Below are 17,710 nucleotides of genomic sequence, written 5' to 3' on the forward strand. Positions count from 1 at the left end.
TAAAATCTTTCAGGCCCATAGGCTTTCATGATTCCCCATACACCATAAAAGGAAGCATAGCAAGGGCCATGCCATCATCAACTAAGTGCTTAAACAATCCTGTTTTCTTTCCCTCTTGACCAGTCCTTTCAAAAACTTCTTTGCGGTGCTAAAAGCTTTCCCATGTCAGAACCAAAACAAAATCTCTTTGCATCTGCACTGTGCAAATTCCCTTTCTGTTATGGGGGCATGAGAGGAACTAACAACAACAACAAAAACCCCGCCCAATTCTAGCTCACTTCAGTGGCAAATGAAGAACGGCTGCCTTCCCATCTGCAGAAACGGAACATGCCAACTTAACCAATTGGACCCCAGCACAATAAATTCTGCTGCTCTCAATGGGCAACGGGGCTGGGGCATCCCTCTATTTGAATGAATAAATAAATAAATGGAGAAGGAAGAAGCAGCATTGGGGTGCCAACTGGTCCAGTCTGGCACCATGAAAAGCCCTTGACTGCCCCTTCATTATGCACCTTGGGTACCTCATTTTAAGTGAGCAGAGAGCAGCTCAAACAACTCTCCTATTCACAGAGTGGACAATAACTTATTTAGCTCAATCTCTGTTTAGCCACTTTGCTCATGTTATAGGGATGGGCAGACCTTCCGACTTAAGCACCTCTCAGTTTTTCATTTTTCCAGTCTTAAGTTCAGTTCTCCACATTTCCAAATCAGTTTGAGGGAGATGTTGTTGTTTTTAAAGAAAAATCTCCATGAAAATTTATCAGCATTTCAGTGCAACTATTTTCCTAATACACACATTTTTTGTATGCAATTCAGTCTAATGTACACATGTCTGCAACTACATTTCCTCTAAAACCTTTTCTTTTTGTACACATTATTTGGCAGGGGAACTGCACTACAAAACTTGGAGAAGACCACTATTCCCCTCAAGAACCCAGAGTTTCCCAGAGTTCTCTGGGAAGAGGGATTGACTGTTAAACCACTATGAGAATGTAGGCCTGTGAGGAGAAATGGAGTCTTCTAACAACTATCATCACCATTCAATGAACCAAAGCTCCCAGAATTCTCTGGGAGAAGCCATGACTGTTTAAAGTGGTGTCATGGAGTTTTAAATGCATGTTGTGAACATTGCCTTAGTCAATGTTCTAAAGTGAGGGACTAAAGTGCATAATAGTAATCGGAGGCCTCTGTCACTTAACTAGATGATTCCTTGGCCTGATCCTTATATTCTCATTGTATCATGTATTAATGTTTTGCCTCACTTGACTCTCCCACTTTCCCCTCTTCCCCTCTTCTTTGTAACAGAAATGGGCCTGGGATGAGTCATTAGCATCCCATCTGCTGCACGATAACAGTTACATATGGTCAACTGCTATATTGCCTTGCTCCTTGCTGGCTGGGGCCTTCTCATGCCACAGCAAACGCTCCCTTGGTAAAAATGTGCTTATGTGAAGTGGCATTGCCAGATAACAATCTGGGCTGGTTGATTTTGGCAGGTATTGCTGCTTTCTCTGTCTTTCCTGGCAGATAAATAAACAAGTAGTGGATAAAATATCTCATCAGCTAGTGAACTGAGGAGCGTTTAGCCTACCATCATTCTTATGCCAGGGTGCCAACTTGGCCAGAGTGCTTTGGGTATGGAGCTGGGCTTCCTGCCCAGTTACTTCTCAAAGGGTGAAGGGATGTTGGCAAAAGGGCAGCTTAACTTCATGTCAGTCATTTCATGCAGGCTGCAAAATTGGGGTAAAACTACAACAACCCTGATCTCTTATTTCAGGAACTGTTAAGAGACTGAAAGCATGGTTTTGTTGTGTCCATGTTGCCGTGCCCCCCTTTCAAATTGCAATTCATTCTCCAGAAGGAAAAATGGAAGTGTGTGTGTGTGTGTGTAGTGATGCTTTCTAATTTCAACTATGAATTTGTTGGCACATTTAATTGGAAACAATCTCCATTGAGCTCAGTGGGACTTACATCTGAGTAAACAGGTATAGCAAGGGATAAAGACTCTCAAGCTCAAGGGTCTCTATCCAGCCCTTCAGACTCTTCCCAGGAACCCCACCCTCCCTAGAAAGCACTCCCTACCTGCAGTGCTCTGTGCCCTCCTCAAGCGTTTTTGCCAGTCTGGAATTGTGTCCTTGGACTGTAGTGATGCATTTTGCTTGCCTCTGTAGATGCATAGATGTGTGTGTAGAAAAAAACCCACTTACCTTTGCATGGCTGGAATGTAACCTACTGTATACAGGTCAGTTGCATCTTTTGCCCAACCCACTTTTTCTTGTTGCTTAACCCACTGCTGACATGTGGCCCTGGAAGGCTGTCCACAAGGCAATGTGGCCCTCAAGCTGAGAAAAGGTGGGTGTGCTACTGTCTGCTTCAAAGTATCCGTAAGTCTGTAAATGTTAGTCAGTCTTAGATACAAATCTATGTAGGATGCTTTAGCAATTTTGAGTAGAGCAACCCAAAAGCGCTCAACCTGAAGCAGCTTTAACCCGAGATATGACTGTATCACCTATCTGCATTGTATATTTTAATCTATAACTGCATGTAAACTAAGTAAAAGTTATTTGTTATTTAAACATTAAAAGAGAGTGAAAAGAGAACTAATTAAAGGGTCTAATGACACAGGGCTGTCTTCCGCATACTCTGCAAATGGGAACTAGAATTTTAATTCCCCTTCTCGGACAAAGTGCTATGTACAATTATTATTTTTAAACATTTTCAGACTGATTTTGTCTCAAAGACCGTTGAAACTTTTTTTTTTACTCTGAAGCAGACAGCAGCACAACACAACATGCCTGCTGCTCTAACTGTTAAGACTGTTCTACTAATTGCCATAACTGTACCAACTGACACAGAGTCAATGACACCATAGAGTTCTACAGCTCTTGCAACTGACCTTTTACATATACATTGATGCTAACATCCCACAAAAGGTTCCCCATTTCTGAGGTGTATAAAACAGAACTGGCAATATCTATTTTCTTTCTGTGACTCCTGGTCCCCCTTTCCTAGCTGCATTACAAGTCTCATTGGCTTCTACAGCCATTCATTACTGCTTTTTCCCCACTTGGGACACAATATTGAAATCACTGGCTGGGGGTGAGGGCAGTGACGGTCTGCTTTCACAGCCCCACCCGGCCATGGAGAATAAGGAACAAGATCAGGTTTCGAGCATTTTGAAGGGAAATTACACCCTGTCTGAAGCCAGGTTTCTCTGCAAATCTTGGCACACGCTTCAACATCTGATGAATGAGAAGAGATAGACTTGTGTTGTTTTAAATAGCAAGCATGCAGCATAAGAATGATTCCAAGGCAAACCTGAGACGTCCAGGGCGATATGGCAGCATGTTCTCCACGAGGTAGGCAGCTCAGTCGTAGAGCTTGTGCCTCTAGGGTTCAATCCCTAGCATCTCCAGGTAGGGCTAGGACAGACTCCCACCTGAAACCCTGGAGAGCAGCTGCCAGTTGGTGTAGACAGTATGAAGCTAGACCAACCAGTGGCCCCGTTCAGTACAGTATGTCACCTTCCTATGCTCTTATTCACCTCAACAGTGCGCAAACAGGCTATTTCCTCTACCTACTTCCATTCAGATTTGGGCAGACAGATTTTCAAACCTACAGACACTGACTTGGAAATATACGTTGAGCTCAGTGGAACTTACTTCCAAGTAAACATGTGTTGGCTTCTGCCACATAGTTGCGCAGAGCCTGACACATTTTTATACCCTAAAATTCAGGAACAATTTTATGAGCACTAGTAAGATGGCAGAAAGTTTGCAGGGTGGTGGTGGCTCCCAGTGGGAAGACAGCTAGTGATGTATAGTGGTTAGAGTGTTGGATTAAGTCGTGGGAGACCAGGGTTGAAATCCCCACTCAGCCATGAAACTCACTGGGTTGACCTTGGGCTAGTCAGCAGTCTCTCAGTGTGCTCTACCAAACAGAGTTGTTGTAAGGATAAACTGGAGAGGAAAACACGAACCCCCAGAGGGTTCGTGGCACCATTCACATAATAAAAACTATCACAGAGATATAAAAATTTTCACCAGAGTTACACCAGAGCACTACTTGGAACAACTGATTTAGAGGAAAGGCAGGATCCTATATTGTGACTGTAATCTTAAAGGGACAGGAAAGTGTGACATAATCAGGTAGAAGTGTTCTGGAAATTTAAAGAAAGACTGTATATGACTCCCTTGCAAAGTCCTTTCCTGTGTGTGTGTGTGTGTGTGTGTGTGTTTGTGTTTGTGTGTGAATGCCTTTCAAGTACAGTGGTACCTTGGGTTAAGAACTTAATTCATTCTGGAGGTCCGTTCTTAACCTGAAACTGTTCTTAACCTGAAGCACCACTTTAGCTAATGGGGCCTCCCCCTGCCACCGTGCCGCCGGAGCACGATTTCTGTTCTCATCCTGAAGCAAAGTTCTTAACCCAAGGTACTATTTCTGGGTTAGCGGAATCTGTAACCTGAAGCGTCTGTAACCTGAAGCGTCTGTAACCTGAGGTACCACTGTATACAAAACTACAATGAGATTCCACATACAGTACACACACAAACACAGAGAGCTTTCTTGATTTTTACACTCTTCTAAAAAGGGGCTGATGCATTTTGAAGTGGGCTTGATCTCTTTGGCAGGGACTCACACCTCCAAAGGTCTCCTGTTGCTTCATCTGACCACCTGTAGGTTGCTGGATAATTGGAGTTGACTTCTGGAAATCTAAGGGCTTGTTTACTGGAAGGAGGAAATCAAGGGTGAGGATGCACAAGTGGTAAACAGAAGCCTATAAAGATGGTATCTTGCCAGAGTTAGCAAGTAAGGATGGGCAGATCAATCTATTTTTGGATAGTGTCAACTTCACATATGTTCAGTCATAAATCCATTTCATCCCTTTACTGCTTTTTTATCTATTTACTTAAACTCCACATGAACAGTCATATTTACATATGTATCTAGCAAGTATTTAAATGAAATACATCAATAGTATTTATCTTAATGTTCTCTTTTTGAAAATACATATTTGTAATGCATTTTGGGCACGTATTTTGAGCTGACAACCGTATTGCAAAATCTGGAGAGATGAAAACTCTGAAGAATAATTACATTCCAAATTGTTTATTGTCCAGGAGTTGCAAATTAGGTCAGTTTGTTTTGGAATCCACAGAAATTGAATTCCTAAAGGCAGGGCCAGCTCAAGACATTTTGGCACCTGACATGAACCACAGAATGGTGCTCCCCTCCCTGGCAGGAAAGAAGTGGGAAGTGAAGATTGACACCAGAAATAAAGGTGAAATATAGATTTAATTGGGATCCACTCCCTTGTGGATTCTGCCACCCGAGGTGGTTACCTCACCTTGCCTCATGGACAGGCTGGCCCTGTCTAAAGGATCCCTTGTTGCAAGTCTCCGTGGACAGTGAATGATGCAAATTTCATTTCAAAGCATGACTTAGTACAGGTTTCTCATCTGTTGCTTTGCTTGACCTTTCTTTTCTGTTCTTTGTCCAGCTGTCAAAATGTAGATTGCAAGTTTCTGGTGACACTGACCTGTCTATATGTGGGTGTGCAGGAGGGATCCTTATACTGTATGGGGGAATAACCCCAGTGTCTGCAATAATAATGGTACTACAGTACAAAACCAACTTTGCAGTGAGTTCTTTTCATAGTAGAGACCCATCTGGACTCTGGCTGTACAAACTCACTGGGGAGATCTGCATCTCCCTCATGCTAGTCTTTTCAAGTTATTGCTACATAGTATTTTCTGGTATTTACCAATTGCCCCTGGCTCTTCCTGCTATTTTAAAAATAGAGTTAGGCAACTTCATGTCAGTTGAAGTGAACAATGGGTGTTAGCGATCATACAGATTGTGCCTGTATGTTCAGAGGCAGCATATCTGTGAAGCAACTGCAGGGTCTGTTGCTCTCACACGTTGCTTATAAATGCCTCAAAAGCACACAGGTGACTGATGGTGGGAAGAGAATTCCTGATTAAATGAACAAGCGCCTATACAACAGTGCTCACTTTATGTTCTTAGCTCTGTTCCCATTTTTCCCCAGGTTGCAAGCTTCTTTACCAGCCCTAGCTCCTGTACATTTAACAACAACTCAGTTGGCTGACAACTGCATGACACTCTGATTTTGGAAGATCAGGTTGCTAATAAAGGCATGGAAACAGGCCAGGCTTGAGTTTTAGAACAATTGGCAACCCTGGGTATGCCTCCCTACTACACAGTGTTCATGGGGCTATAGGTATGACCAAGAAACAGAGCAGAGGGTGCATTCCTGACTTCTGATTCTTCCTAACTGCAGAATCCAATTATGTATGGAGATACCTCACAAGGCTCAAAATGTAGGTTTTGGTGTGCAAGGAAGATTGGCTGCAAAGGAGGGTCTTTAATTGCTGTCCTGCAGAAGGAATTGTTGACAAATTCTCACTTTCCTTTCACAAGCAGCACCTGCTGACATTCTGGTGTTAAAAGGCACACCTGTCCTCTCCTGTATCAGGTCACCCTATAATGGGTACCTAGTGACTGAGCAACTGCATCCAGATTTCTTTTTAAAAATCCTGCTCACACACTAAGGTTCCAAGGGGTTCTCCAGGGCAAGATGAAAATAATGGTTGTGTTAATAGGTGTTCACAGGCAAGTGGGGAGTTAATGAAAAGTTGGGACTCTTTTGCGGACAGGGGAAGGGCTGATCATCAATGCAAATTTACTGGAGGGAGGACAGTAATTGCAAAAGGTAATGCCCAGCTACTACTGTCTTTACTCCATCCTACTGAATACTAAATGAATGCAGGTAGTGGGTGTTCTGCTTGCAGAAGGTCCCATATCTGATAACTGACATTGCTAGCTTTCTTCTGCCCCCCCCCTTTAAAAAAGGTCAGGTAGGTGGTGACCTACCATGGAAGACTGCTGTCATTCAGAGTAGACAGTATTGGGCTAGATGGACAGCTGGCCTGACTGGTAATATCAAGTTGTAGGTTAGTGTTATGTGCACAAGTCTCAAGCTCTGATTCCCTGGTGCAGCTATGAAGAGGAGCATTTCCCTCAGTTTTCAACTAGCAACACTTTTGCATGATGTCCAAACAGGGAAATGCGGTTAATATTTATGGTTTGCTGGAATACACCACAGTTCAAAGGTTGCTTGCTCAGACAAACCATTGTTAAAATTAACCAGAGGTTGTCCAGTCTTGGACTTAACCTCAAAATGCAGCTAGATGAACCTGGAAGCAAAAGCTTACAAGACCTTCCATGCAGCCATGCCGAGAAGAAAGTGAGAGGACATAAGCCTGAGGCTCATGCACACAAGCACTAAATGATGGTTTGGCATAATGTGCAAATGCAGTAGTGCAGCAATAGGAGGCATCTTCCTGAATTTCCACCTAGCATCTGTAGCAACTACGAAAATGTTTCTAGCAGGAACCGCCATCTAGTGCCAGCCCCCGGTATTAATGTGCACATCTCCAGTTCTGCTTTGCTTCAAAGTGAAGAGAAAAAGCATTGTAATTGGAAACATATCTAGGAAAATCCTGGCCAATTAAGTCAACAGCATTTTTGAAATACTTGTGTCTATAAAGGAAACCAAACTGAACTCTGTAACCGTTCAACTTTAGGCTGAATGATTTCCCCCAACCAGTGCCCTCTCTTCAGACAAGTGCAGCAACCATGATCATTACCATTTGATGAAACTGTCAGAACTTAAGCAGGAACAGTCACTCCCTAGCTCTGTGCTATGATAGGTAATGAACACATCTGTACGACTAGACAGCAGTGCATACCCAATGAAGGCTTCTACTGTCAATCCACCCTCCTTCTATTATGGAGCCATTAATTCTGAAAGAACTATTCTCTCCTTCTCTCAGCCTCACTATAAACACATCCTAGAGTGAACATGAAGCTCAAGTTGCCTTTCAGTCTTTCTCCTGCTATCAGCATGGACACCTGCTTATCAGAAACTACATTAACCAAAAGACGCTCTAAACCCAATGTGTGATAGAACCCTTTACATTCCCTATTCCATGCCTAAGCATTGCTGATAAAAAACATGTACAAGTGTGTGCCCATGTGCCAATATCTTTTTAGCATCCCAGCTTCCCGTAAGTTCATTTCATATTGACCTCTTGGTAAAGTATTCTTCTTATTCGACTAACAGAACTACCCCTCCAGAAATAGCTAAGGGGTCCTTGCTTTGTGGATAGGGTGAAGAATATAATTGGTGTTCAAAGTTGGGAGTACTGAAGCAGGGGACAGGTTTTTTTAACCCAAAGTAAAAATAGCATTGGGGATCTGTCCCCTTAATTGAAAGTACCAAATGCTGGAATAACTTGCAGGAAAATTATTCCAGATAAAGGATGCATCCAGACAGGTGGCGTGTCAGACACCTCAGAAGTCAAACTGAAATTTTGAGGCTGGCAAGATCAGAATAAGTGGCACTACTGAAATGCAGGTCTGGCTTTAATGAGTACTTAATTTTGAGAAAAGGCATTTGGGGTGCAAGTCTGTTTAGGAACAAGCACATGACTATTTAGAAGCCTTTAGGCACACACCATGCCTAATTTGATGCATTCTGCACCAGCTTTGAGAATGCATTTTTACTTCATATATTCCAGATTCCATTCTGGCATTAAATATGGATGCCCGGGCTGACATACACACACAAACTGCCCCCCCCAAGCCCCCCAGCACAAGTGAAATCCTGCCTATGGGCTATTGACTACCTTTGTACTTCATTTCACAACCCCCTTGGTTTCATAAACTCATCCCCAATGCCCCTTACTCTACCCTACAAAAAGCATTATTCAGAATTGCATGACCCACTAAAGAACATAATAACACAATAAAATTCAAAACAGTAACATTTAATTACACATTTACTGCAAATCCAGTGTCCCCCTGCCACCCCTTGACTCTTAGTGACCCTCTAGGTAATCCCACCTCCCACTTTGGGAACCACTGCTTTAGATCTTCTATTGGAAAGTGGATATATGAGTGATTTTCAGAGCTGTTTCTGTGCTACCAGCATAGCACCCGAAGAGGGAATTACTCTCATTACAAACCAAATACAGAGATGGTTGCCATAACATGTGCATTTGGGATGCTGCATAAGAGCCACAAAGCATGGACCTGGATGAGAGGGGTTTATATACACATAAACACAGCATATGATGGCTAGCTGCAAAATCAAAGGGCAATCTGCATATGTTCATGTGTACATCTTCTCCACCACATGACTGCATCACGACTAAGCCACCTCAGAAAGCATTATAATGTCACCTGGCTCCACTTCAGGCACTGCACCTTTTACTGCAAATGGTTAATGCTCAAACTGTCCTCAATGAACCTGACGTTCTAGCCCCTGTGGGAACCTGACGTTCTGGCCCCTGTGGGAACCTGACGTTCTGGCCCCTGTGGGATTACTGTCCCACATTCACATTCTGGGGAGACTCTGGGGATCCCTTTCAAAGCACAGGTGTGTATCAAAATTCTTCAAGTTTCAACTCTGTCATTGGAGACTCCGGAAGTTAACTCTGTCCCCATATCTTTGTATACATCTTCCTTCTGACACACGTGCATCTAAGCACTGTGCTTCCTTTTCCTCCTCTCTCCCTGGGATATAACCTACCCACCTCCATATGAAGGGACTCTAGCCTCATTGCAGAGCACTTTCTTTCCATGCAGAAGTCCCAGGCCAGCACCTCTAGTTAAAAGGGGGTATTAACTACAGGTGCTGCCAATCAGAGTTGCAAATACTGGGCTAGATGGACAAATTGCCTGAATTGGTATAAGGCCATCTCATCTGTTCACGTGGATATGTAAAGAGTTGCAGCTGCTGTTTAATAAATACAAACAGTTCAACTAAACATCCTATTTAGTTTTTATAAATAAAAAAACCCCAACAACAACAACAGCAAGCAAACAAACCTGCTATGGTCAGCCTGCTAATATGACCTGCTTCAAAAGCCAATGCAGGGCAGAGAAAATAAGTGCAACATAGAGATGACACAGGAGAAATCTTGTCAATGCATGATTTGGGGAAAGAGATCAAACAGGGATCCTTGATAAGGAGAGAAGAGGGGTGCTACATGTGCCTAAGGGTGTCCTAATAGTCCCCCATCTAAACCCCGGGAGGGCCATGCTGAGCTAAACAGACCTATGATCAATTGGTATACTGTAAGGCTACTTCCTATGTTCCAATATACTAAATAACAGCTGCCGGTCAGTGAAGGCAATACTGTGCTTGATGAACCAGTGATCTGACTTGGTACAAGGCAGCTTCTTATTGTCCTTTACAAAATGTTGAACAGCAGGTTGCATGCAACAAACAAGGGTTCAGTTATCCACTGACAAGATACCAACATATGCCACGTTTCTGTCCTGCCTCTTTAGGAAGAGAGAAAGCTGCCTTATACCAAGTCAGCTTATTGGTCCATCCAGCACAGTGCTAGGAACTGAACTTGGGGCTTTCTATATGCAAAGCCTGCACTACCCGATTGAGGGTACATTCTCCCACAGGGCAAATTTCAGCATATGACACCGGCCTTTTGCTGAATCAGCGCACTGGTCCATTTAAATCAGAGTATTGCATATTCTGATTGGCAGCAGCTTTCCTTGCACAGGTAGGTGTTTCCCATTACTTGCACAGGTAGGTGTTTCCCATTAGGTGTTTCCCATTACTCCCATTACTGGAGATGCAAGGAATTAAACTCAGGATGTTCTGCATGTACCACATCATAGCTGTCACAGTTTCCCATTTTTTAAAGGGAAATTCTCTTATTCTGAATAGGATTCCTTGCAAGAAAAGGGAAATGTTGACAGCTATGTACCACATGTGCCCAGTGGCGTAGCGTGGGTTGTCAGCACCCGGGGCAAGGCAAGTAATTTGCGCCCCCAAACCCATGGATTTGCACCCTAACCCCCAGATGTTGTGCCCGGTGTGGCCGGCCCCCCCTGCACCCCCACGCTACGCCACTGCATGTGCCCTGCCACTAAGTCATATACATGCATATGTGAAGCAACCTCAAAATGTTTGCATTCATGGCAGAGAAAGAAAGCAAAAGAAGCAGAGGCTAGGGGAGCGGGGGCGGGGGGGGAGGACAAATACATGGGATATTTGTTCGCTCCTTTTATCCAGTAATCTCCCTGACAGTGTATGTTTTGGCCCAGTGGGAATGCCTTGAAGCCAGGCCCAAGAACCCAGGAGCTGAAAACAAAGGCCACATTTTTAAAGGAGCACTGACCAAGATCAACATGAAAGTGGCTGATGGGATTTTGCAAAGTGCCAATCCCACCTAAGGGCTATTTCAACCCAAATCCACCTTGTCCTCAGTTCACACCAGAACAAGGTGGCCTGGCTGGCTTTGGAAACCCCTTGTTTGTCAAGGGTGGCTGTCAAAGTGTGCCATGCCTTACAAAAAGTAACTCTCAGCCAATCAGGTGGATGGAAGAAGAAATAAAAGCAAGGAGCCTTTTTGCAAAGGTGCCCCTGGAAGGTGGAGAGTGTGAGAGGGAAAGCCAGGTAACCCAGAAAGTTGATCCTGCCTGTTTTAAAAAAGGAGAACTGAAATGAAACCAGATTGAGTCACTAGAGAAGCCGCTCTTACCTTGAAGCGACAGCAGTCCATGCAGAAGGGACAGCAGCAGGGAAATCCTGAGGTCTGGCAACATTTTCAGGTGCAGTTGAAGCGGATTCTTCTGAAAGGTGCCAAGAGGCAGACGACGATGACGACGAGTACTGCCAAAGGATGCCCGCTTGAGCAGCAAACAAACTGAGTTGCTAGCAAGCTAGCTGTCTGGGCTGGAGGAGACGTCCAGCGCTGTTCTCACTTGTTGCTCCACTCACTGCTGGGGTGAAAAAAGTTTATCTCTCTTTGTTTTTTCCTGCTGATGCAAATCTTAATTTTTCTTTTTAAAAAAGAAAGAAAAATCCTTTTTTTGATCTAGAAGGTGTTTTTTTCTGGGGTGGCTCAGTTTCATAAAAGAAGAGCAGTCCCTAGAAGTGGTTAACGATGGGGAAAATAATCAGCAAGTCACTCCAACAAAAGTTTGCAGAAGTCTCTCTCTTGCAGTCTTCCACTGGGCTGCAATTATTTCTGGTAGAAAGTAAGCAGCTCTCTCTCGGCTTGAGGGGGCTTCTTTGCAGCTTCACCCGAGCTCTCCCCGGTGAGCCCGGGAGGCACAGGTGCTGCTGCTGCAGCTCCCGCTGCGCGGGGACCGAAGTTTGAAGCTTCCAAACTTGCTCAGGCTTTCCAAGGGATGGTGAGGATGCTTGAGAGAAAAGAAAAAAAAGAACCGCTTTAAGTTCCCAAGAACTCACGAGGATCTAATGTTGTGATGGGGCGGAGGGGCACAAAGCTGGGAAGACGCGACCAGCTCTGCTGCTGCCTCTCAGAGGTCTGGGGCTTGTCCTGGACAGATCAGAGTGTAGGTATTACTCTCTCTCTCTCTCTCTCTCTCTCTCTCTCTCTCTCTCTCTCTCTCTCTCTCTCTCTCTCTCTCTCTCTCTCTCTCTCTCTCTCTCTCTCCAGCTCCTCCCAGACGGATTGCTTTTGCTGGGATGCTTAATGCAAGCCTGGAATTCTTTATAGCGAAAGAAAAGGAGGAAAGAGAGACGTCAGAAAGAGAGAGAGAAGAGTGGGGGGGGGAGAGAGACACCCCACCACCACCTCTGTCACTTTTCCTCGGCTGCCGGGAGTACTGCCGCTTCCTGTTGCTTAGGTCTGGGCAAGATTTCTCGACGTACCCACCTACCCACACATTTCTATATGCCAAACTACTTTGCCCTGAGTTTTGCTTCCAAAGTTTGAGCAAGTAGCAGCAGCAAGTGGCAAAACAAAAAAAGACGAAGCAGTAGGACGGTGGCAGTTTTGCATAGTGGCTAGAGTATTGTTGGCGAGACAAGTTTAAATCCTTGCTTTGCCATAAAGCTCACAAGTGACCTTTTCTCAGGGCTCCTCCAATTGATGTGTTTAATAAGCATTCATCCCGATTTGCCTACACAAAGCTGACATGGAGGTCAGATGGTGTGCAGTTTTTACTGAGGATATACTTTCCAACTTGTTTGCGGGAAGGTTATACGGCAGTAAACATTCAGCCTGGTTTCTCCTGACTGCCTCCTTCCTGGCACTTTATTCTGTTTTCATTTATTTATTATTCTTATAATAACAGCATTCATAATTATACCACAAAATTTATAAGATCATTACTCATAAGAGAAAACAACAGAAGAGCAATAACAATAACAATAATCTTGCTAGACAAAAGCTTATCCAAAAGATGTACCCTTTTTGTTACCTGTTCTACTCCTAGGTTAAAATAAATATAAAGCACTCTTTCCATAATTTATTTGATGTATCTCATAATCAATAACATGTACTTGCATTTATTTATTATTTGCTTACTGCATTTATATCCCATCTTTTTCTCTGAGGAGTTATGCTTCTCCCTCTCCTCATTTAATCTCCACAACAACCCTGTGAGGTTGGTGAGAGGTGGTTACTTACCGCAGGATCACCCCTGAGTAGGGCTTTGAACCCTGGTCTCCAAGGTATTGGTTTGACACTCTAACCACTACACCACACTGGCTCTATTTTCCTGATATTATGCATTTTTGAATGTCATTTTCACTAATATATAATCTTTGCAAACACTTTACCCGTGTAAATGCATTTTTGGAGGGGCGGTTATTGGGTTGTTTTTGTTTTTATTATGCATTTTGTGTTTTTATATTGTGGTTTTATGTTGTAACTGCCCTGAGACCTGTACAAATTCAATATATAATAATATATAATATATAATTACTGCATGTGCCCACTTGTTAGGGTTTTAGTCTTGTTATAAATGTATTAAATTAATTGTAGCAATAATAATATAATAAGAACAATTAATCCTGAATCCGTCCTGATTTGCTTATGCCTTTCCATTTATGTGGTCATTTATTCCACCCTTTATAGTGCATTTCCCCATCACCACAAAGTCTTTTTTTAAAGCAGATTTATTGTGCCAGAGCAATAGAGTACTTTATAGTTCCACTTTAACTGTACAAATCTAAATTTCGGTGGAATCCCTCCCACAAAATGTTGACAGCCCGGAGGTGACCTCAGCCTAACCTACCTCACAGGGTTGTTGCAAGGATACTATGGAAAGGGGAGGACTTTGTATCTTTGGCTTCTTCAGGTACCTGGGCCCCCAGCCACTTAGGACTTTGTAAGTCAACAGGAGGAATTCAGACCAGAAGTCACCTGGCAATGAGTGGCACTTTATGAGGATTAGAGTTATATGATTCTTTACAACTGTCTCTGTGGATACCCTGGCAGTTTCATTTTGGACTGCTTTCGAGAGCAGCCCATTCTAAAGCACAATGCAGTAGTAATAAGAGGCTGCCAGAACATGTGTCACCATGGCCAGGCTATCTCTGACTAGGAACAGCGACAGCTGGCATACCAGCTTAGGCTAGGAAAAAGCATTCCATGCCACCAGAGCTACCTGGGCTTTTAGTAACAAGGCTGGATCAAGGAGTGCTCCCAGATTACACACCTGTTCTTTCAAGGGGAGTGCAACTCCATCTAGTACTGCCTGTCCACCCAATGCCTAGACACAAGAGACACTCACACATTGTACCTCCATCTTGTTGGAATTCAGTTGCAGTTCACTGGCCCTCATCTCACCCATGACCGGTAAGCAGTCCATCACTACCTGCACAATGACCTTACTTGACTCAGATGACAAGCAGAAATAGAGGTGGTGCTGACCAGTATGTGTTAATAACCATTGTTATTACTGTTGCTACTATTATTGTCCAGACGGAAAGGCAATTCATTCACCTTTACGAATAAATAGTACATGACCTGTTTGGCATGCTCAAAGGCTGGGGAGGGGTTCAACTGAGGACTTCCTAGTTTGCATCTCTCAGCCTAGCTGGTTGATTATTTTGTCCAATCACTCCCCTATGTGCAGCAGTGAACAAGACTACCCTTTACCTGCTCATCCACCTGGCAGGCATGCCCTGCCCTCTCATTCAGTCTTATGTAGATACCATATCAGGTAGCCCACTTCCCAGATAAAATCCAGGAATCACCCATGCAACCTGAGCCTGCAACTGCTGCACTGTGCAAGCATTAAGTGACGAATGAGCATTATGACCACCCTTCTATGAATAGCTGGTACTCTTGAATAGGACAGGTGTGTTGGGTCTTCTTATAGGATAGAACCTCAGCACTCCAGATGTTGGATGACAACTCCCATCAGCCCCGGACAGCTCCACCAACATGGATGGTGAGAGTTGTATTCCAGCAAAATAAGTAAAGAATGCCACAGTGAAGCCACTGTAGAAGTGGGACAGAGGAAGGCAGAGGCAATGCAGAATAGCCATGGGACTCTTTCAACAGGCTATTTTGACATGCATTCAAGCCATGAGGCTGGAGGCTAGGATGGAAACTAAATGCAACTCCTCCTTGCCTCCAGTTATTAACTTTCCTATGGCTCCTCCTCAATTCTTACTAGTTTGCAGGAATTTGGAATCTTGAAATATAGCAAGTAAATCTCTGGGCAGTGGAGATGGTTGCAAATGAATCTGTGACTTAAAGGAAATGAGTGATGGAACTCATTGGATTCAAAGTGGCTGTATCACAAGCAAATTGTAAGCCACCTTGTAAATAAATGAACATCTGGGGCCCCTTGGTGGAAAGAAAGCTGCTATAGGACACGGGCTCATCACAGCAGATATGCAAAAGAAGGAAGAAATGGAGTAAGAAGAAAACTCAGCAAGGGCAGTTTAATTGGTCATTTGCCTGAATCTCCAAAAACACCTGGGTTTTGAAAGTGAGCTAAACTGAGGAATGAGGTGCCAGTCAGGCCATGATGCTTGGATTACATTGGTGTTGAAACTTGCAGAAGAAAAACAGAAACTGAGACAAAGCTTATGTGCTTGTGGTCCTTCTATTTATAAGCATGTATTGGCTTTTCCAGCTTGTTTTGCCTACTGAGCTCTGAAGCCTCTTCCAAGCTTTTGGGAAGAAGTGGGGGAAAGGACTGCCAGAGGTTGTTTACAAAAATCCAGGCTGTTCCAACTAGTCTTGGACAAGGTGATAGTTCAGAGGGAAGAAGCTGCTATGTTCCCATTCCATGAGGCTCAGAGACAAGCAGGCAGGCAGTTTTCCTGCAAGGGAATCCCATAAATCACCTGGGAGAGAAACTGCACAATCTGGTTTCTTGTATACATGTATTCACCAACTCAAAACTGCTCAAGTATGTTCATGATACCAATACAGTGGTACCTCGGGTTAAGAACTTAATTTGTTCCGGAGGTCCGTTCTTAACCTGAAACTGTTCTTAACCTGAAGCACCACTTTACCTAATGGGGCCTCCTGCTGCCACTGCACCACCGCTGCAAGATTTCTGTTCTCATCCTGAAGCAAAGTTCTTAACCCAAGGTACTATTTCTGGGTTAGCGGAGTCTGTAACCTGAAGTGTATGTAACCCGAGGTACCACTGTAGATCGAACATCTCAGGTCTGAATATGGATGCTGGAATGTAAGGAGTCTCTTAATGGGGCAAAGTTCACTGATGCTTTGAGGCATGCAAATTTGGAGAGGGGGGGGATGTCACGACTGTATTTAGTGCTACAGTGCAGTTCTTGTTTTTTGTATATACACACACTTATTAGAGTAAAGGGGGACAGTCTGCCAGCTTTTGAAGATGCATCTGTTTACACAGGCATTCCCTTCTTCTTCTTCTTCTTCTTCTTCTTCTTCTTCTTCTTCTTCTTCTTCTTCTTCTTTTTCTTCTTCTTCTTCTTCTTACCTCAGACACGGAAGGGGCCACATCAACACTGATAATAAACCATTTGGATGGGAAGGGCCATAAGAGTGTGGCAACAAAGATGATACAGTCATCTGATAATTCAGTTATACAGTGGTACCTTGGTTTGCAACTGCTTTGGATTACAACTGTTTTGGATTAGAACCACATCAAACCCGGAAGTGCATGTCCCCTTTTTTTTTGCATTACAACCCATTTTGGGGGGATAACAACCATTTTTTGGGGGGAGGCCCCATTGGCGAAAGCATGCCTTGGGTTACAACCTGTTTTGGTTTATAACCGGACCTCCAGAATGGATTATGGTTGTAAACCAAGGTACCACTGTATAAGAATATTTGAGCCCTACATTGGTCCATAAATGCCTAAATTTCTGGGGGTTGGACAAGATGACACTTATGGTCCCTTCCACCTCTACACTTTTATGGTTCTATGGGAATGGTCACATTATTGCCCACTCCCTGCCTGGAATCCCATTAACCTGCCTGATTGGGATTTTATCACATACTAAAAACCACTTTTTCCCCACCCAGGCTTTGCCAGACTAGTTTGCTTATTTATTTATTTATTTATTGTGCACCGCTAGCATTTTTTGTATGTGTTTTGCTTTTTTAAATTTAACAAAATCAAGCACATTTTAGGGATATAAGTGTGTTGCCAGTTAGATTTTCATTGTCTACTCAGAAGTGATTTCCACTGAATTCAATGAGAATTACTCCTGGGTCAGTGGGAATAGGACTGTAGCTTTAATGTTTTAAAAGTGGAATTAGGTACTCACACAACTCACCTACAAAATATAGTGATTGGCCCTCTCCCTCCCCATCTTCTGCCTTTGCTAGGATGACTCACTTTCTAGTTTCTGCAGAAGGATGTGATAAATCTGACACTACTGCACAAAGACTTT

The 17,710-nt window shown here is 43.6% G+C and overlaps 1 protein-coding gene and 1 long non-coding RNA gene across 6 annotated transcripts in view; one reads left to right on the forward strand and one right to left on the reverse strand.

Annotated features, from left to right (window-relative positions):
• The window catches only part of LOC309361958 (vascular endothelial growth factor receptor kdr-like), a 191,683-nt gene extending 179,769 nt beyond the window's left edge, over positions 1 to 11,914 (reverse strand). For 2 of the 3 annotated variants that reach the window (XM_081897322.1, XM_081897320.1), the window contains exon 1: positions 11,595 to 11,912. In XM_081897322.1, coding sequence (XP_081753448.1) covers positions 11,595 to 11,658 — 64 coding nt within the window. In that variant the 5' untranslated portion in view covers positions 11,659 to 11,912. Of the gene's footprint in view, positions 1 to 11,594 lie in introns of all 3 variants that reach the window. The other variant, XM_081897319.1, reaches the window with a different exon arrangement.
• On the forward strand, positions 2,889 to 6,167 carry LOC309362050. Of its 3 annotated transcripts, none has more exons than XR_014164735.1 (4): positions 2,889 to 3,359; positions 4,632 to 4,748; positions 5,121 to 5,281; positions 6,050 to 6,167. It is a non-coding gene; the product is annotated as an uncharacterized lncRNA (long non-coding RNA). The 3 variants fall into 3 exon arrangements; XR_014164736.1 differs by having other exon boundaries at positions 5,159 to 5,281; XR_014164737.1 differs by lacking the exons at positions 5,121 to 5,281; positions 6,050 to 6,167 and having other exon boundaries at positions 4,632 to 4,980.
• Positions 11,915 to 17,710: the final 5,796 nt, after the last annotated feature.

The sequence above is a fragment of the Podarcis melisellensis genome, assembly GCF_964234715.1.
Source record: "Podarcis melisellensis genome assembly, chromosome: Z".
Classification (NCBI taxonomy): domain Eukaryota; kingdom Metazoa; phylum Chordata; class Lepidosauria; order Squamata; family Lacertidae; genus Podarcis; species Podarcis melisellensis.